At 37.2% G+C, this 20,669-nt stretch overlaps 1 protein-coding gene across 3 annotated transcripts in view; it reads left to right on the forward strand.

Annotated features, from left to right (window-relative positions):
* Nucleotides 1-18,945, forward strand: part of LOC127792154 (nuclear-pore anchor) — a 119,334-nt gene extending 100,389 nt beyond the window's left edge. For 2 of the 3 annotated variants that reach the window (XM_052322548.1, XM_052322550.1), the window contains exons 35-48: nucleotides 382-540; nucleotides 637-690; nucleotides 9,936-10,049; nucleotides 12,850-12,927; nucleotides 13,042-13,191; nucleotides 13,298-13,369; nucleotides 14,791-14,946; nucleotides 15,055-15,108; nucleotides 15,239-15,326; nucleotides 15,405-15,484; nucleotides 15,596-15,724; nucleotides 15,932-16,036; nucleotides 16,987-17,164; nucleotides 17,291-18,945. In XM_052322548.1, the coding sequence (XP_052178508.1) occupies nucleotides 382-540; nucleotides 637-690; nucleotides 9,936-10,049; nucleotides 12,850-12,927; nucleotides 13,042-13,191; nucleotides 13,298-13,369; nucleotides 14,791-14,946; nucleotides 15,055-15,108; nucleotides 15,239-15,326; nucleotides 15,405-15,484; nucleotides 15,596-15,724; nucleotides 15,932-16,036; nucleotides 16,987-17,164; nucleotides 17,291-18,609 (2,736 nt within the window). In that variant the 3' untranslated portion in view covers nucleotides 18,610-18,945. The remainder of the gene's footprint in view (nucleotides 1-381; nucleotides 541-636; nucleotides 691-9,935; nucleotides 10,050-12,849; nucleotides 12,928-13,041; nucleotides 13,192-13,297; nucleotides 13,370-14,790; nucleotides 14,947-15,054; nucleotides 15,109-15,238; nucleotides 15,327-15,404; nucleotides 15,485-15,595; nucleotides 15,725-15,931; nucleotides 16,037-16,986; nucleotides 17,165-17,290) is intronic. The other variant, XM_052322549.1, reaches the window with a different exon arrangement.
* Nucleotides 18,946-20,669: the final 1,724 nt, after the last annotated feature.

Raw genomic sequence — 20,669 nt, forward strand, 5'->3', positions numbered from 1 at the left:
CTGTTCTTTCATTTACAATTTGATGCAAATCAATGCATTTGGTTCAAAGTCATAACAAATGAGAAATAACTAATGATTTTACCAGGAAAATCATTTTTTTGGGGAGGTGATGCCTGCCAAAATGTGTTTCTGGTATCTCTGAAAACTTGCAGGAAACATTTTAGAAACTTGAGGGAGATGTTCTGATATTTCAAGGAAAAATATGTTTAGGATGCCAAAAAGAAATTTCATTGAAGTCTATGAGAACCTTGTAGAAGGACTCAATGAAAATATATGAAAACTTGATTAATTCATTATTCATGTCATTTTCCTTTAAGTTTCAATTGAGCATCTGTATTTTACCAAATGTCCTCCCCTGATCCAAGCTCCAACTTTTCTCAGAACACTATACTGCACAGTAGACTTGAGGCTCTACATATTAAATTAGCTGAGAAGGATCATGTTTCTGCTGGGTTGTCCTCTGGAAGCACTAGCCACGATCCACTACGGGATGATGGGTTACAGAATGTAGTAAATTATCTGCGGCGGTCAAAGGAAATTGTATGTGTATCTCAATCCAAAGTTTTTCTTTCTTTAGTTTATTTTTTTAATCACAGTTTTTACCATTGTAACATAAAACTTTAACAACTTTTACAGTCAGAGACCGAGATTTCTTTGTTAAAACAAGAAAAACTTCGACTGCAGTCACAGGTAACTGATTTGTATGCAATACATTAATTTAAGCTTTCACATATGACTACTCTATCGCTCTCATCCAACTGTTGTTCTGTGATTAGCTAAGAATGATACTTTTCTTTCCTTTTAACAGTTCTGGTAAGATTTAGATGCACGAGCTTCTATTTTCTTATCTGATCAAAATCAGAAAGAAACCTACCTGGAGAAAGATTATTCCTCATTGTTTTCTATTGGTGTCACATTTTGTGCATGGTGTAGCATATGTTGCTTTATATAGCTGTTTTCCTAGTATACTTGTTCTTCCAAATCTTTTACTTTCACATAATACCATGTGTGCTAATTTTCCAATCATGTCGTTACTTCTATTATATAACGGGCATTTTTCATGCAACAACTATTGATTCATGTTGATTAGGATTTATATATTTGGACCTATGTGATTTAATACCCTGTTGTGCTTTGCCAATCTGTTCTGTCCTGCTTTTAAATAAATTTGACTTTTGACTCAGCAACTGCACTGACCTACCTTTTGGTCTTTCCCCCTATTTTGCTTTGTCAATCTGCCATTTATCTTAATTTTATATGAAGTGACATATCTTTTTGGTCCTATTAACCTTACTTGTATGCTCACTTCAGTGGGCCTCCTCCATTCCTTTTTTCCCTTTTCTCTTCATCTTAGTATTCTCCCCTTTTTGTGATAAGCATATTCCATGAGGGCAATCCTTGGTAGCAATGATAAGGTTGCTTCTTCGTGATTGGATGACCTTGGGCTCAAGTGGAAACAAGATCTACGCAAAGAAGGGTGAGGCTGCACATGAAGTAACCTCATGTACTAAGGATGCTCTTTGCACTAAGTGTATTCCATCTTGACATTTGTCTAAATGAAAGGGTTACTATACACAAGTGAGATAACTGATGTACAAAATAATGTTGCTCTTTGTTCAAGAGCTTACTATTTTATATTTAGGTTTAAAATCCATCGCATTATGTAGTGTTTGTTCTTGGCAAGATAAAATGAAACATTCTATTACATTTTAGATTATTCATATGATTCAAATACATAAAAACATTCACCCATGCAAAAGGGGAAATATGTAAAGTAACATGAAAACACAATTAGGAGGAATTATATGTACCCAATATCTCTTACTAGTTAGAATTTTTTTTTATCAAGTATATTTAATAGACTTATAGTTGATTATCAATGTTTACTTTGTTGATCTAAAATCCTTTGAATATTGTAAAGCAAAGGTGATCTCAGTACATGAGGCTTCTGCATTGTAGAATGTGGGGAAGGTCAATTGTACAAACTTAACCCTTGTTTAGCAAAGAGGTTGTTTCTTGACTTGAACTTGTGACCTCCGAATCAAAATGGAGCAACCTTACCATTGTGCTAAGGCTCACTTTCAATCCTCTGAGTATTGTATCTAAATAAAAAAATATATATATTATATATTGAATTAAAATCACTTTTTCAAATAACATAGATACTTGAAATGGACTATATATATATATATTTTAATAATGTTCAGACTTGTGGCAAGTACAAAAGTTAAATCCACAATCATAGACTAAGGATTGGATCACGAAATATTGGAACTTTGACATGAAAATTTATGAAAGTAATGGATGTGATAATTAAGGAAAAAATTGATTTTATGTGCTCCAAGAGACATGAGGGTTGGAAAGAAAGCTAAAATGTTGACAGAGTCTAGATAAAAACTTTGGTACTCAAGGAAAGATCATTCGAGGAATAGAGTATGGATTATTATGTATATGAATTTAAAGGATGGGCTAGTGGATGTGAAGGGAATAAGAGACAAGATTATTACAGCTAAAGTCATTGTAGGAGATAAAGGGAGAATTTTTGGAAGACTTAAAAAGGGTGGTACAAGGAATACCTAGAGGAGTGAAGATCACTATAGGAGATTACTTAAATAGTCATGTTGGCAGAGATATGAATGGGTATAGAGATGTACATGGAGGCTACAGATTTGGAAAGAAATAGCATATCAATTCATCATAGCTAATTCTAGGGTTAAGAAATGGGACGAACTCTTGGTCACATATAAAAATGGCTTATCATCTATTGAAATAGACCAATTTTTTATGTGACAATACATCCAGTTATGCTATAAGGATTGCAAAGGTATACTAGGAGAATGCTTAACCACGCAATAAGGCTTATGGTCTTTGACATTCATATAAAAAATGGAGGAAGAGAAAAGATACAAAATGAAGCCTAAGAATTAGATGGTGGGGATTTAAAAGGTGAAAAACAAGTTATTTTCAAGGAAATAGCTTGTGGCAAAAGAGATTAGATTGTAGAAGGAGAGACTAACCAAATGTGGATTGAGATGGGTATTACTATTTGAAATATTTTAAGAATAGTTCTAGAAGAGTCAAAGGGAAAAGCTTCAAACCAAAAATAGTGTTGGAGGTGGAACGAAGAGGTATAAGAAAAAACAAAATTGTGAGAGCATGTTACTAGATATCATATACATATCATACTTGTATTGAAGAAGACTTGAGTAGGTATATTTTGGCTGAAAAAAAGAAAAGGCGATTTGTAGTTGTAAAGGGCTTCAAAAGGAGACCTTTTTATGGCACTATGGTGATTGGAATTGTACCACCATTGTGATGTAGTCAACCATTTATACCAGGACTTGGGTTGTAAGAAACAGAAAGACCTTAAGTACATCTCTAGACTTTGGTTTACCCTTCTATTTTCCCATCGAATTCAGGATAGTAGGCAGTAGATATGTTGAGCTTGACTCCCAATAATCGCATTAATTCCTTCCAAAGCAGGCTAGTAAAGATCTTGTCTCTATTTGACACTATAGCCTTAGGCACCCCATGCAATTTTACTATATGATCCATGAATACCTTGGCTATTTCCTGGGTAGTGCAAGGATGAGAAAGCCCAATGAAATGGTTGTATTTGGTGAATCTGTGTACAATCACCATAATACAATCATTCTCTTCCGATTTTGGGAGTCTTTCAATGAAATCCATGGATATGCTCTCCCAAGGTCCCCCTAGAATTTCTAATGGTTGCAGTAGCCCCAAATAGGCCACATTTTTTGTCTTGCATCTCTTGCGTCACACCCCATTACAAATTCCATGACATCCTTCTGTAATCCCGGCCATTGGAAAAGTTGTCTAACTTTATGGTAAGTTGTTAGGATTTGCATTAGTTAGCATTCAATTCTCGAGAGATGGTCTTAGAATGTAGTTAGGAATAATTTTGTATTTTTATATTTTACGAGTCTAAAATGTAATGGAAACTAACTCTTATAAGTTAGTACCAACAATCCCATTATTTCATATAATTGCATTTTAGTTCCCTATTGTAATCGCCTCTATCCCTTATAAATAGAGGCGGATATGTTCTCGGTCATTACGCATTCATTCATTCTTTTCTGTTAAGTCTTGCAAGGTCTCTAGAGAGAATTGAGAGAGAGGAAAGCTTGGTCCTTGTATTCTCGGGAGGGAAGGCTACTGTTAATAGCCAAGTGTGTGCAAGAAGGAGTGTTGTAATTCTATTGCTTCTAGTGGATTATGTCAGGTCTTCAGCAGTCTAGATATAGGGCATTTTATCCTAAGGAAGTGCCTGAACGAGGATAAGTCTTCTTGTCTCATTTACTTTATGCTGTTGTTTTGATTTCCTCTGCTATCTGTTATTCTATTTATGTTCTATTGGTTGTGAGTCGGCTGTGAGAAGTGGGGGTTTATCGTGTGTATAATTAGTCCTATAGTCAACATAAGTATTTATAATACTAGAATGTCCTCTTAGGGGTGAACTGTGCAAAGCTTCAATCACCTTCTGTTTGAGCCTTTCATCATTCCCCAAAACCAACCTTCCTTGGTACCTCATGATGCCATTGGTCAATGTATACCCCAGTTTAGCGATTGGATTGACTACTAACTGTTGCAGTAGCTCCTTAGTTGTACCATCCATTTCATAACTCGAACTAATTTCTTGGCACCAATTCGGAATTACCATAGTTATTGCAGTTGAGTTGCCCTCTTCAAAACATTGCGATAAGGTGTCTGCTGCAAGGTTTTCCTTCCCTTTCCTATATTGTATAGAGTTATCCAGTCCCATTAACTCTGTCATACCCTTTTGTTGCAAGTGAGTATGTAACCTCTGTTGCAGCAAAAATTTTTCACTCTTATGGTCTGTTTTAATCACAAATTTACCCCCTTCTAAATAATGGCGCCATTTATCCACTGCCATCAATATAGCCAGGAGTTCCTTCACATATATACTTAACCCCATGTGTTTAGGTGCCAATGCTTGGCTAAGAAAGGCCAAGGGTCTGCCCTCTTGAACCAAAACAGCCCCAATTCCACTTGCACTTGTATCCGTCTCTAGTATGAAGGATTTGTTGAAATTCCGTAGACCTAGAATTTGTACCTTACTCACTGCCTCCTTAAGTTCACAAAAGGCTTGTTCTGCCGTCTCTAGTATGAAGGATTTGTTGAAATTCCGTAGACCTAGAATTTGTACCGTACTCACTGCCTCCTTAAGTTCACAAAAAGCTTGTTCTGCCTCCTGACCCCAATGGAATTTGTCTTTCTTCAACAATTTAGTTTAGGGTCGATTGATAATGCCGTAGTTTTTGACAACCTACGGTAGTAGCTAGTTAATCCTAAAAATCCCCTGCTTTCACATTATTAGGCCTAGGCCATTCCAACATTGATGCCACCTTGCTAGGGTCAGTACTTACCCCTACTTTAGATATGATGTGGCCCAAATACTCCACTTGCTCTTGAGTAAAGGCACACTTTTGACTCTTTAATATACAAGTGATTGGACCTAAGGACCCCAAAAGTGATTTTTAGGTGGTCAATGTGTTGAGCGAAGGAGGGGCTGTAGATTAAAATATCGTTAAAGAATACCAAAATGAATTGTGCCGTAGATATGGTTCAAAAATCTGGTTCATCAAAGGCTAGGAGGTAGATGTGGGCATTGGTGAGGCCGAACGGCATTACAAGGAACTCATAGTGTCCTTGATGGGTTTTGAATGTTGTTTTATGAACATCTTTAGGTTTCATCTGAATTTGATGATAACTCGATCTAAGATCTAATTTGGTAAAAACAGTGGCATGCTTAAGTTCATCAAGTCAGTCTTCTACAATGGGTATTGGGAACTTGTCTTGATGGTTATGGAGTTTAGTTGACGATAGTCAGCACAAAATCTCGATAAACCATCCTTCTATTTGACAAGCAAAATAGGTGAAGCGAAAGGACTATTGCTGGGTTGGATGAGTGCTTTGTTTAGCATGTCCTTGACGAGCCTTTCAATTTTAGTTTTCTGTTTGGGGGGATATTGGTATGACCTTAGATTAACAGGCTCGACATGGGGTTTCAAGTTAATGGAGTGATCAAAGGGTCTTTTGCGTGGAAGGGAATGGGGTTCTGCAAAGAGGTCCTTATATTCAATCAAAAGTAGACTAAGAGAATCAATTTCTTGTACTTTTCTTTGGGTGTGAGGTTGGTTGCTAACAACCACCTTTAACTCCCCTTCTTGTCCTGTTGTCTCCCCCGTAGGTTCCACTACCTAAATAGAGAAAAGTTGAGCCACTTTGGTGAATCTACTTTTGAACATCCATTGCAGCCTTTTACCCAAAATCATCTTGCATACTCCCACTTCTTGATTACCCGCTAGGGTCTTCTTACTGCCGTCTTTCTCAAAAGTTACCTCTATTTTATTGAAATCAAAGCTAATTGGGCTAACTCTTTTCATCCAATCCACTCCCAGCACCACATCGCAACCCCCCAACTTGAGCAGCTTCAAATCAGTTGAAAATTTTTCCCCATTCATCTCCCAACAGAAACCCTTACATGACGATTGGCTCATCACCTTGTCACCATTAGCAACGGTTACTGATAAGAGGTGAGAAGAAGTGACTTCACACCCCAACCTCCTTGCCATAGCTTCATCCAAGAAGCTATGGGTACTCCCACTATCTATGAGTACCATGATTGGACAATTGTTTACTCTTCCTTCCACCTTGATAACCTTACTACTGTTCACTCCTTTCAAGGCATGTAATGAAATCTCCCCTTGGTTTTCCCTCTCAATCTCTGATAATTCCTCTTCTTCCTCAATGTCATCATCTTCTCCTTCTAATAATAACAACTATCTTTTACACTTATGGCCTATGAAATACTTGCCTCCACATTTGTAGCATAGCCCAGCTAATCGCCTTTGCTCCATCAGTTTACTTTCAGTGGTAGGGTTGGTGGGAGGTAAGACACCCTTACTATGGGATCCCACTTCCCTTGCTGCCATTCTACTTCTAGCCTGCCACCCTTTTGCGATTACTCCCCTTGCCTGATTCCTCTGTTTCTTAATCAGTGCCTTAATAATCATCTCCTATAGCCTTGCACTTTTTGCAGTCTGCTTCACCGTTTGGGACTGTATCATCTTCACCATGGGCCTCACATCATCCCCAAGGCCGCTAATAAAGCTCAAAACAAAATACTTCTCGGATAAATGGGGGCTGTGCACCATCATCAAGGATCTCAGCTCCTCTAACTTGAGCTGGTAAGCTTGTATTGTCCCTTCTTGTTTGAGTTTATTAAACTCCTCAATTATATCCCTCATACTTCGATCCCCAAACCTTACACACAAATCATTAGCAAACACACTCCATGGGCTCCCCTCCTTCACTACAATCCACCCTTGATATCAGGCATCTCCCATATCATTCAAATAAGCAGAAGCCAGGGTGATCGTCTGCTATTTTTGAATTTGATATAGGGAGAATACTCTTTCACATCTCCTCGTCCACCACCTCAGATTCTCACCTTCAAATAATGGAATCGCGAGTTTTGGCACAGGATAGCTCGGTTGGTTGCAGTTAACCGGAGCTCTTGGCCTCATTTCTCTTATATTTTCCCCCACCGTTTCCGTATCGAACTCAAACTCTGACATTCCCATCGGTCGATGCTCCATTCCCACTCCAAGAAAAATTGGCTTCGTCCTTTCCCTAAGAGGAAAATCAGGTGAGTGTCTTACCAGATGCTAACTAGCAAACATTCGCATAATCTGTTGCATTTGCTCCATCATTTGTTCTCAAAGCAGAGTACTCTGTTCACGGCTATCCCCCCTTCAACATTCCATTGCTTGATCAATCTTGGAATCGATTCCGGCTTCAATAGAAGATTCAAGTGTTCCCATCCGAGTTTGCATTTCCGCCATTGCTATGGTTACTTGTTGTAGCTAGGATTCCATTTGTCTCATCCTTGTTCCATCGGCCATGGTTATGAATTTTGGTAACGATCGATGCCCAAGAGCGTTGCTCTGATACCAGAATTGTTAGCTCCCCTAGATCTAACAATGGTTCTCAATCGATAGAAAGACCAAGAAAGAAAGGAAGGGAGATATCAAGAGAGAATTGAGAGAAGAAGAATACAGAATTAAGGGGGAGAGAATAGAGAGAGAGATTATGAATATTCTTGAGATTTTTCATATCCTGTGGAAGGGAAATTCAGCACTATATATAGCTGATTTACTAACCTCCCATGTGCGGTAACTGCATACATGTGCATGGGAATGTACCAGCAGCTGATGCCGCAACTAATTAGGTACAACCCATTACAATCAACTTACAAAATATACTATTTTCATCCTCCTACTATTTTTAATTACAGTAAACTCCCACTTACAAGTTAATACATGACACCTATGAGAGTCTCTAGAGAAGTCTTGTGAAAAATGTTGAAGAATAAAGAAGTTTACATTGTTTATATACAGATTATTAAGGATGTGTGTCATCAAGAAGAAACTTTTGTTACAACTTGTGGAGTAGATGTTGAGGCCTTTTAACTTCAACTGGATTACCACTAAGGGCATGCATTGAGCCCTTACCTCTTTGCTCCTTTGATGCATGAACTCACAAAGCCCATCCAAGAAGAATTGCCTTTGCATATGTTATTTGAAGACAATATTATCTTTGATGGATGGGACAAAAAGTACCTGAATTATGAATTTGGAAATTGGGTGTGTGGAAGTGGAATGTAAGTTCAATAAATGTGAGTCACTTAAAGATCATGTTAAGGGGGGGGTGAAGATCAATTTTGATGTCTTGGATCAGTTTTTGAAAAAGAAGGGGAGATTATGGGGGATGTTACTCATTAAGGTAGGAGGGTTGAAGTGGAGAAATGAGCCCAACATTTTATTTGATTGCCGATCATAAATCCATTTAAAGCTAAAAGAGAAGGTTGATCCACCATCTTTGTTGGATGGCTTAGAATGTTGGGCAATTACACATCAACATGTGCAAAAATCAGTGTAGCTAAGATGAGACAAGAAATGAGATATGAGGTGAGCGGATGAAATGGAGGAACTTTGCAACAATGAGGGAGAGAACAAAAGAGAACTAGGTGGCAAACCCTTAGAAGTGACAAGTATAATGTCCTTATAGAGGATGTGCCCATTGATATATGGTTGGAGGTCTAGAATTCATGTTACCAACCTCACCTAGGGCAACTAATGTTTGAGATTGTTGTTAGTATTGTTATTCAAACTAGTGGCAGTTGGCTGAAATGGATCCTTATTTTTAGGATTTTGATTCACTGGTTATCTTATAGAAGATGGGACCATAGATAGAAATGACCAGCAAGCTAGAATTCATGCAGCTGACCCTGCATGGTGGGATTAAAGCTTGATGCAATGGTGTTGTTGATTCATTGATTATCTTGAAGTAAATGGAATACTTGGCTTAAAAGTTGTGGTTGACATATGTCTAGATAACAGACCTGGTAAATTCAGGGTGACAAGTCCTAAACAGTTGTAAGTTAATAAGTTAATATTACTATGTTGCTTTTGTGAATTAGTTTGCATCATCAATGTCTATATTGACTGCCTATTTTAAAATAGTCTTTTCTTTTTGGTACATGGGAAATAATTGGGAGTGTTGGAACTCACAACCTCATGCTTGCCATGAGGTGTTGGTCACCACCTGAGCCACCCTCAGGGACACGTTAAATAGTATTTATTCAGTTGATAAGTTTCTTTTAAGGTCTGCATCAACAAATTAATGGTCAAAACAATGCTGCAAACATCCTTGATGCTTTTCTTTTTCATTCTCTCTCTAAAGTCCTCAGGCTTTGAATCAGTTTTTGTTGACTATCAGAGTGGAGAATGTGAAATTTGTTAGTATACTTTGTGCATATATGTTGCTTTTTGATTGGGGATGATGGCAACAAATATTTGTATGTTTAGAGCTCTTTTGCTTCCTTGTAGCTTGAGGGTGCTCTAAAGGCAGCAGAAACGGCACAAGCATCACTTACTTCTGAGCGAGCAAATTCAAGAGCAACGATATTTACTGAGGAAGAATTTAAATCTCTACAACTTCAGGTTAGTTTTATTTTTGAATAGCATATTAACCTTCAAAATTACGGATTAGATATTCTCTGTGCACTTGTATTTTTTTTGCATGCTCCATTTGTTGGTACCAGTGGATGCTTTTATGTTCTGTCCTGTGAGCCTATGGCAATCAGCTATGGAGCCATAAATTCAACAACTGAAGTTTCTCTAGGATTTTTGCAGACCAGAAATTTGGAAAACAATGTCTTCGCATAATATGGATTCTAAACATTCAGAATCTGAATGTGGATGAATGGAATTACTCATCCCTTAGAATATTATTGAACCATCCATCCAGGGATTGTGAAGCTGGAAACCTGTTTTGACTTACAGTGTCGTTGGAGGCTGGAGATACTCCGCTGGCAACTAATTTGCAATTCCTACTACTGCCTTCGTTTTTCACTGTATTTTTTGTTGGTTTGTTCACTGTCTTTGGTTCACTGAGGAGAGAAACTGATACGTTTTTGGTTCACTGGCTGCTTGCTGTATTTATGGTTGTTCCTTGTGCTTTAATTCTTCTTGTGCAGCTTTAATATAATTTGTCCAGTGTGCAATAATTTTCTTTTCAATGAGTTCTTTTTGCAATTTCCTTTTCTTTTTCTTTCACTATTTATGCTATTTCTTTTTCTCTGTTTTCGTGATTTTATGTTTTGTTAATTTGTTCTGTTTGTATCTTTTTCTGTAACATTAAAAGAATATTGTGGTTCCATTCAGTTTCAAAATAAATTTTCTAATTTTCAACTCCAATTTTACCACTAAAGATGTCCTAACATTTTATGTTTCAAAAAGTGATAGCATTCATTTTCAGAAAACATTAGAAAGCATGTTTTCTAATTCATAAGTGTAAAATTGAAAAAATAGAAAATTAAGTTTTCTATTTTATAGTAGGAGATTCAATTATTCAGTAGAAAATTGGGGTTGAGAAAACAGAAAATGATTTCTACAACTGAATGGGCCCTATGTTTTTCTTTCTTCTAATTGTTTATTTATTGATTGAATTGATCGGGTCATGGAGGAATAACTTTATAAAATTTAGGCTTTAGTTAAGTGGATAGTGCTGAGACTTAAATTTGAAAAAATGCTTCACGCTGATGTTTTACAGTTCTACTACTTTGTTGAAATATTATTAATTGTCATTATAATGGTTGAAATAATAATTATTATATTATTGTTGTGTTGGTATTTGTCATTCATATCTTTATGAGTTTGCATTTACCTCTTCATAGGTTCATATTGAAAATAATGGTGTAAAAGTATTCTGTAAGCATTTTGAATAAATGTGCACTTCACATGCACGAGGCTCACTGTTCTCTGTGTGCCTTGTGTCTAGGTGTTGAGCACGCTCTGTGCCTCAATGTGTCTTGCCCCTTCGACAACTATGCATCAGAATCTGAAGTAGGGAATGGCAACATTCTTCCCTTTTCTTTTCTGGGGAAAAGTGTTTTCTGAATTCTTTTGTTCTGTGTGTATACTTTGTGTGCAAAATATAACAACAATACAAGTGTAGGGTTTATGTCCAACTCTAATCTAAATTGTGTTCTAGGATCATGTAGTTTTTAATGGCATACATTATATTGAGCTTTAATCCACTATGGACCACATGAATTTTAGCTCACCATAATTTTAAATGATATGAAATGGAACAAGTATCTAGGAAAGGAGGTAAAGGAACATGAAGAAAAACTCTAGTGGGAGGCTGTTATGTATGATGAAGTTATAAGGATCTTACAAAAGATAAAGGGTATAGATAGAAATGATTGGCAAACTAGATTTCATGTAGTTGACCCCACATCATGAAAAGGCTTGATATATTGTATTTCTGGAAAAATTTCACTCTTTGTAATAGGAAAATTTTCAGGCCTTCAATAGGGATAAGAAAGAAAGATAATCATTTTTCTGCTATGGTCCATTTAATTTGAAGTACAATTCTAAATAACGATGATAACATATCAAGCTTTCCCACTAAGTGGTGTTAGGTACATGGATTCTAGCTCGCCAATCATTTTTGTATATAGCCACCTTTTTTGTAAGGCCAATATAATGTTTTGTCCAGAACCCATGATAAGAAGATCTGAGAATTTTTAAGCTAGTTGTTGGCTACCTAACGCAACTGTCCTCCTTTACAAGCTTAGGGCTGACTGTGATAAGGAGTAATATCTTTAACAGTAGTATTGTTAAGGGGATTACTTAATCGGCAGCAGAGTTTATATCTCTAGTTAATCTCATTTTATTTTAAAATACAATCCAATACACCTTAGTTCAATATTCACAAAATGACCACGTTCTTGTGCTCAAGTTGTATATAATTTCCTAAGATGAAAACTCAATACTGATGCCTGGATGAACTCAATAGTCCATTCGTTTAAAGAGCTTTTTTCTTGATCTTAAGAAACTACTTTCTAATCAGATATTAAAGGTACATAAACATTTCTCCACATTTGGGTAACTTGTGAATTGGAATGACCTGAAGATTAATTGTATTAGAATTCTAAAGTGTAATATTGAAAACCGCAAAAACTGTGTATTGACTTAAAAAATATGGTGAAATTCCCCCCGTCCCGTCCCCTCCCCCCGCCCCCCCCCCAGTTTTTTCATGCTTACTTTCCCTTTTGAAATTTTTTTTGTTTCTTTTCCTGCAGCCAGAGGGGGGTGATTATCTGAACATGAATGAAGGGAATTTATTGGGTTTAGCAGAGTAGTTCATAGAATTTTCTTGTGCACAGGAATATTCATCCTGACATGTACATATGCTCTCCCTTGTAACTATATTTAGAAGTGAAATTTCTAACAGGTTAGAGAAGTAAACTTGCTTCGAGAAAGTAATGTGCAACTCAGAGAGGAAAACAAGCACAATTTTGATGAATGCCAGGTTTGCAGAGGGTTTATTCATCATTTTCCATTGTTATGTACTAACAATTTTTGGTGTGTCCATGAAGATAAATAGTTCTAGTTACTTACCAGAAAATGTTGAACTTGCTTATAGAAATTACGCGAAGCTGCTCGTAAAGCAAGATCAGAAAGTGAAGATATGCAGAAACTACTGAGAGAGAGAGAAACTGAGCTGGATGCTTGTAAGAAAGAAATTGAGATGCAGAGAATGGAGAAAGAACGCTTGGATAAGAGGGTTTCTGATGTATTGCTCATTAAACTGTCTTTTTTTATAATTAGATATGTGTGCGTGTGTGTGTGTGCATATATTATTTTTTCTAATAATCCAAATTTCTAAATACTGTTTGAAGTTGATGGAGAGGTTCAAGAGTATTGATGTGGAGGATTATGATCACATGAGAGAAGATGTTAAACATTTGCAGGTGATATATCTGTTCATGTTTTCTTTATACTCATTGGCAGAGGAGGGGGGATGTGTTGTATACTTGTAAATTTATCTAGCACCTTGTTGTTGCATCTCAACATTCCCTATTTGAGGATGGACATTACTGAATGCTGCATCAATTTTTTGGGGTTTCCCTATTCTTAGACTTGTGTGTGTGTGTGTATTGTCTCTATGCTTGCATATTAGAAGTAATTTACAGTCTGTAACCTGGAGAGTAGTTATGTGAAGTGATGGATTATGATAATGCAATCTCCCATTTGTTAAGAACTCTTGAATTCTCAATCAAAGTCCCTAATGCCAGAGTGACTGCCACTTATCATGACCGGCATCTTACCTGCACTGAAAACTTCACTAGACATCCATTTGTTGTTGGATATTGCATGGCTTTTATTCAAGGGCATTCTATGGTATTCCTGGAATTCCACGTGATGCACTGCCCACAATGTTATACACAACGACCATGCATTGAGAATGTATTTCAGAACCAAGATATTTCAATTGTCCCTTTAGCGCATAATTGTTTGCAAGCTCCTTTTAAATTGTGACGACCTTCTTGTAGTTTAGAGTCTAAAACAACTATTGCCACCCAAGAAATGTTCGGTAGCATTTCAGTTGATGAATCAATTTTTTCCTAATTATGTTTTCCTGTTGCTCATCTCAGGAGGTAGTTTTGCTGCCATTTCTGATGTACAAACTCTAGTTTTCCTTTATTTTGTTGCCTCATTCTCTTGGGATTTCTTTTAAGTAACTTGGTCTCCTACATTGTCGACTATTACCTATCCCCAGACAATGGTTTACTAAGGAAATGATTTAGGAAGTCATCTGGAATCCACTGCCACATATTTTTGACTTCTTCCTTTTCATATTTCTTTCACCTTTCTGCCTTGAAAAGCTGCAAAATGGTTTCAAAGGGTCAAGTTTTTCACCTTTTTGCTTTGGAGTGTTGTAAAATGGTTGTAGTTTTGTGAGCGGTAAAATTTCTTAATCCATGACTTATTATCGTCCTTCTTAGAAAGCATAGTAGTCACCACAAAAAAATGGAATGCTGCACTATTATTTCCATAGGAAGGAATATGGAGCATGTCTACCTCCTCGCCTTCTGTGCAAACTACCTTTAATGCTGTGTTTCCCTTGGCAAATATTTTGATGGCCAACTAACGTTTAATTTTGTGATGTCATTTCCTCCCTTGCTTGAACTTCATGACATCCTCGGCACAATGTTCATACCAATATGCTTTTTGTGAGACAGCTCTTAGGGAAAAGTAGGAACCTAAAATACTTTCTTTCTATGTAGAAAAGTAGAACCAGGAAGATAATTAATCCATCCTCAGCTTCTGTAACTTGTGGTATACCTATGGAATTTTACATTTGACATTTATTATCTATTTCTTTATTTAGGCAAATCTGAGTGAGAAAGATGCGCTGCTGGAGGAACTAAAGAAACTTCTTTCCGAGAAACAGGTTTCAATATCAGAATTGGAGCAAGACCTTGTAAAGAGCAGAGCGGAAGTAAATGAGAGGGAGAGCAGGCTGAATGATAGTTTGCAAATTGAGGTACTCAGACCTAATTTCTCCTGCAGTATGCAAATAGTTGCCACTCACATTTGGTCATACTTTTTGCTTACCATTTAGTCAATATTTCGTCATTTTGTGGGCTTTCAGGCTTCTCTGAAATCTGAGATCGAGAAGCACAAGAAGTTAGGAGCTCAACTTAAGGTTGTTAACTCCTACATTGTTCTGTACTCATTATTATTTGTCAAAATATTGATTGATGTCTGAAGTTGTGATTATTTGTTTTGGCCTTGATTTGCTTTTTTATGTTTTTTTTTTTTTTTTCATTCTGCAGAAAAAGTTTGAAAACTTGTCAAAGGAGAAGGAGGAACTGAGCAAAGAGAATCAAGCACTTTCAAAACAGTTAGAAGACTATAGGCAAGGTACAGCTTCTTGTCTGCTGTGAATGCATATGCATTATTTGCCATCAAACTATCAGGTTCATTCTTTATTACAAATAGTAGGGAGGAGGGGCATGGGGGATGCTGCAGGTGAACATGCAATGAAGGAAAAGGAGAAGGAGAAAGACACCAGGATACAGGTCTGCATGAAAATATTCTATTTGTAACTTCTTCACAAGTTTTCCATTTTTTGTCCCCATTTTTTCCTATTTTTTCTTTCTGTTCACCTCTTCAATTACTTGTATCCACAGATTCTAGAGAAAACTGTGGAGAGGCAGAGAGAGGAGTTGAAGAAAGAGAAGGATGACCATAAGACAGAGAAGGCAAAGCGTTTGAAGACAGAGAGGACAATATTGGAGTCTTTCAAGTCTGTGAATCAGGTGTATACTTCATCCTTGCTCAAGTTCCTACCTAGTTTCAGTACAGCTACTAATTTGATTGGTAAATAAGATGTTAGTTACCAAGGTGCAGCCCTTTTATTCCTTTTCCCCTATAAACCTGGTAAAGACATGGCATGACTCATGAGGCAATATTTACTAGATATTTAGCAAACTGTATTGCTTATTGTGTCCTTGCCAATATTTTAGGAGAAAGCCAAGCTGGTAGATGGGCTTGAGAAGCATAAACATGCCCTTAAGAGGCTGTCTGAAGAAGTTGAGAAGCTCAAGCATGCTAAAGGCAGCCTTCCAGAGGTAATCTAGTTAGTATGCTGCAAATCAATTGCGTGCCTTTGGTTATTTCATAAATTCTGTGGTAGGACTAACTGTAAAGCTTTGCGCTTCTTATCCTAGTTGCTGTTTGTTTTTTCTCGTCATGTACTCGTATTGTTTAGACATCTCTGGTGCTACTGGTTAAATGCTTCTGTTGTACTCTTAAGGCTTCATTTGTTTTAATGTAAAATAGTTATATTGAAAAACAATTTCATATTAATGAAAGTACACGGAAATTTTTTTTTTATTTTATTTTCTTATGCTTGGCTCACATTTTAATGATTCTAAAAAAAATGAAATCTGCCCTCAAATGCATACAAATGCTAGTTTTGCATTTTTATGTAAAATATATATGTCAAAACAATATATTTTTATATATTATTTGGGAATATGTTTATAATTTAAAAATATTTTTTATGTCAGAAAAAGCACTAGAGAAATCAACAACGCATTGTCAAATTTTAGGTTTTAGCTTTTTTCTGGAAACCAAAATTGACTAGATAAACTTTTTCTTTTTGTTCTCGTTTATATTTTGTTGCAAGCTGCTTTTGCATAAGAAACATTTTACTTACTTTTTGCTATCCAAACACTGGAAAATAAGTAAAAGTAATTTACGTCAAAACAAATTGAGGCCAAACTTACATATATTTATTATTTTATTAATTTTCCCCCGTTCCAAAGAAAAGAGAGAAAAATCCTGATTCTTATTCTCTATTCTTGTCTGCTCCTCCTGGTAATACAATGGAATGATGTTTGCATTTGTTAATGTCCTAATGGCTTCCCATCCCACTTTGTGAATGTATTTCTAAAATGGACAAGCTTTGAAGTTTATGCATTCAGATTTTTGTTTTTGTTACTAGTGTAATTATCCTGCACCTTCTCTGCATTGTAGCTACACCTTGATTTGATCTGCTTGCATTGATTGTTTTCAGGGCACATCAGTGATTCAGATCCTTTCTGGGACTCTATTGGATGACCTTTCTGCTTCCTATCATCTGACTGTAGAAAATTTTGAACGTGTTGCTCGTTCAGTTTCAGGCGACCTTGGAGCTCTGTCTGGGGCAGACATTTCCTCATTTATGGATGCATCACCTTCAGGAGTCACCACAGGTCTCTTTTTTCAGTTTGCTTTTGTTTTCGTTCTTTTTTAAGATGCCATGTAGAATGAGTCAATCCTTTTTGTTTCCGTTTTCCTTCTTATAGAAATGTGTATCTGAGTATTCTTTATTCCTTCAGGTCAGCCAGTTCCTTCTCAAGCCCCAACCATCTTAGCGCCACCAACAGGCACTGCAGGAAGTTTGCCATTGGCTAAACCAACAGATGAAAAAGAGAAGAGATTTATTTTACCAAAAGCAAATATTGAAGCCCGTAAAACTGGGAGGAAGTTGGTCCGACCTCGTATTGTGAAGTCTGAAGAGCCCCATGTAGATCCAGATCAGATGCCAGAAACTGAGGGTTTCAACAGTGATGGAAAGGCTCTGACCTCCCATAACTTAGAAACTCAAGGCAGCCTTGCGCCAGTAACCCATACAACTGCTCGCAAACGTCATGCTTCTTCTACGTCTTCTGACTTGCCCGAAGAGTCGCTTGTTCAACGTGGCACCGGCTCTGAGATGGAAGCCCCTGTGCTGAAGAAATCTAAAGCCTCAGAATCTCAACAAGAAGGTGCTGAAGTGCAAGCTATTACAGAAAATTTGGAAGCTGTTCCTGCAATAGAAGAATCTCCGGATGCCATTGCTGATCTGTCCCAAGTGCTAAATGAGGAAGCTATGGAGATCGAGAAGGATGACATAGAGACTGGGGAGCAGGATGAGGAGCCAAAAGTTGGAGGTGCAAATCAAATTGAGTTGCAGAATGAAAGCAATGATGTTATGGAGGAAATGGTCTATAAAAAAAACGAACCAGATGGGATATCAGATGATCAACAGAAGGCTGTTACCGAGCAGGACATCCAACAGTCAGCACTGGAGCCGGACATTGAGCCGGAAGAGGGAGAGCTGGTCCCTGAGGTGGCAGATTCTGAAGGTGGTGGTAATACATCCACCATGGTAGAGAGCCAAGAAATGGTAGACAGCCAGCCCGAGCAGGCACCTCGTGTGAGTGTACCCATAGTCGATGAGGAAATTCTAATTGGTGCTACTGTGGACTTGGGAGAAGCTAGTTCTCCCCAAGTCCTAACTGACGAAGGCGATGCAGAAGCAAATGCCGAGGGCACAGACAATCCAAACGATGGTAACAACCAGGTTTTAGTGCAAGCAGACCACCCAAACCCTGAAGCCCCTTCAGATACCAGTGAGAGAGCATCGACAGTTACTGATGCAGAAACTAAACAAGGTAGCCCGAGTGTCGCAACAGAAGCGCAAGAAGGAAAACAGGTATCTCCCGCAGGTAAGAGCTCAACCACTATTAATTTGCAAGAGAGGGCAAAACAAAGGTCTGCACTGAGGCAAGCAGGAGTGATTTCTAATTCACTGGGTAGAGGCCGAGGAAGAGCAGGCCGTGGCCGCGGTGGGCGTCCCGGACGCGGCGGCCAGAGCTCCGGTGGACAGGGCTAAAGCTTTGAGGAGTTGATTAGTTGAATGAGGCATGGCATTGAGCGGACTGGACTGAATGTTGCCTTGCCTCGTCAATCATATGTATGTTCAACCCAAAGATGCCAGGAGGAGAAACAGACACCGCCGTTTAAAAAGCCGCCTATCTTTTGCCGCTCGGGAAGGAAACTGAATGATAAGGGGTGGGGATTGAGGTTGACGAGGGTATTAGAATTTTAAACAAAGTTCTGTTGATTGGTTTGCATAATAGGCATTTTTGAGGTTTGTTATGTCTTATGGCACCCAAATACAATACATATTAGAAATTTTAATCCACTCAGGACATTTATTTCTGGGAAATCAATTTTATTCTATCATTATAAAAGAAGATTTAACAAAATCAAAACCAATTGCTTTGGTAATTCGTGTGAATTATATCCAAAATTATACGGAGTTATATTGATGACAATTCATATGCTTTCTTATAATTTATAAATAAAAATGTCACAGGCTGGTGCGAAGTAGTCAACAAATTGAATATAAATATGGTTATTATTTCTACACTAATTTTTTATATTTAATTTGAAAAATAAAGAAACAATATTTTTCGTATAAATTATTGGCTTTTTTTAAGATTATTAGATTTTTTTAATTTTAAAAAAATTATAATAAAACGTTATTTTTTTAAAAAACTGAAAATGTTTTTAACACAAGAAAATTTTATAATTTTTATAGTGTTTATAATTTTTGACGAGTTATTAATTTTTTGAAAAAATATTTATAACTCAAGCGTGTATAAATGATATTGTCATTTGAATATAACATAACATGGGAGTGCAGGGTGGAAAGGAAATAGAGTTTATTTAAGAAAATACATATACATTTTTGGTAACTAACTGATAGATTAAGGATAGTAAAAATATGGTAAGAGGAGATTTTCACGAAAACCCAATGTTTCATTAATGTGACCTTATAAATAATGTGTTGTGTCCGCCTAATAAATATAGTAGAAAATGATTTTAACGTGGTTCTATTCTATATAATCAAGACAAATAAAAAAATTAAATTACAAGTCACGTAAATTGAGAGGCATCCTCAAGCAGGCCCTACAAGCTTTTGGTTCCCACAATCAAGTTACTTACAAGTGAAGTCATACCAAACATAGTATAACTAATCACAACTTTAATTTAAGATAACGATTAAGCATTTGTTTTAACAAAATATAAATATATATAAAGATCAAAATATACAGTATACAACGAGCATATCTGGGATAAAGGGAGCCATCAAAACTGAAGTCCCTGAGCAAGAGATTTGTATTGGATTAAAACATGGGGATACAAAAAAAACATAGTTTTGCATACAAAGATTTTAATCCTATAAGAAATGCTCTCGCAACAGGGATTTACATTCTCAAAAACAGCATGATTTCTAACGACCCAACTGGTAGACCGTGGTTGCCAAAGTCATCCTTTTAACCCGACTCTGTCAAAAAGAACCTTTAGCTTGATGCTGGATATACTTTAATGCCCGCGACAGCAAAGCCATAGCACAAGCAAGGCCTAGCCAGGACTTGATCGAGCTCCAAATGCTCGCATTGATCCGACACTAAAAGAACAGATGACCCACAGACTCCTCAGCATCGCCACACGTAGGGCATAAGCGATCAAAATCCAGGAACAGAAGCTTATCCTTCGTGAGGATTTTCGCCTTGGCACACAGCCACAAAATGAAAGCATGCTTGGGGATAAGGTTGGATTTCCACACCAGCGAAGCCCACTTATCTCTCTGCCCCTTAGGCCTAAAATAATTGTACGCTACCTTAGTGCTAAAGGACCCATTTTTGTTCCACCCTTCTAAAATTGACAATGCTCCATTAAGGGACCCTCCATTTTACATTTTACATAAGAGTGTCCCTCATACTCAGCAGCTTCTTAAATAAAGAGGAATCATCCTCCATGCGCTCCCTCTCCCATATGGAAGCTGCCCCTAAGTACTGATGGCCAATCCATTTCACCCAAAGAGAGTCCTTCTTGGAGTGGATGTTCCATAGAATCTTGGAAAGCAGCCCAGTGTTCCAACTT

Source organism: Diospyros lotus, chromosome 15 (assembly GCF_014633365.1).
Source record: "Diospyros lotus cultivar Yz01 chromosome 15, ASM1463336v1, whole genome shotgun sequence".
In the NCBI taxonomy this organism is placed as follows: Eukaryota; Viridiplantae; Streptophyta; class Magnoliopsida; order Ericales; family Ebenaceae; genus Diospyros; species Diospyros lotus.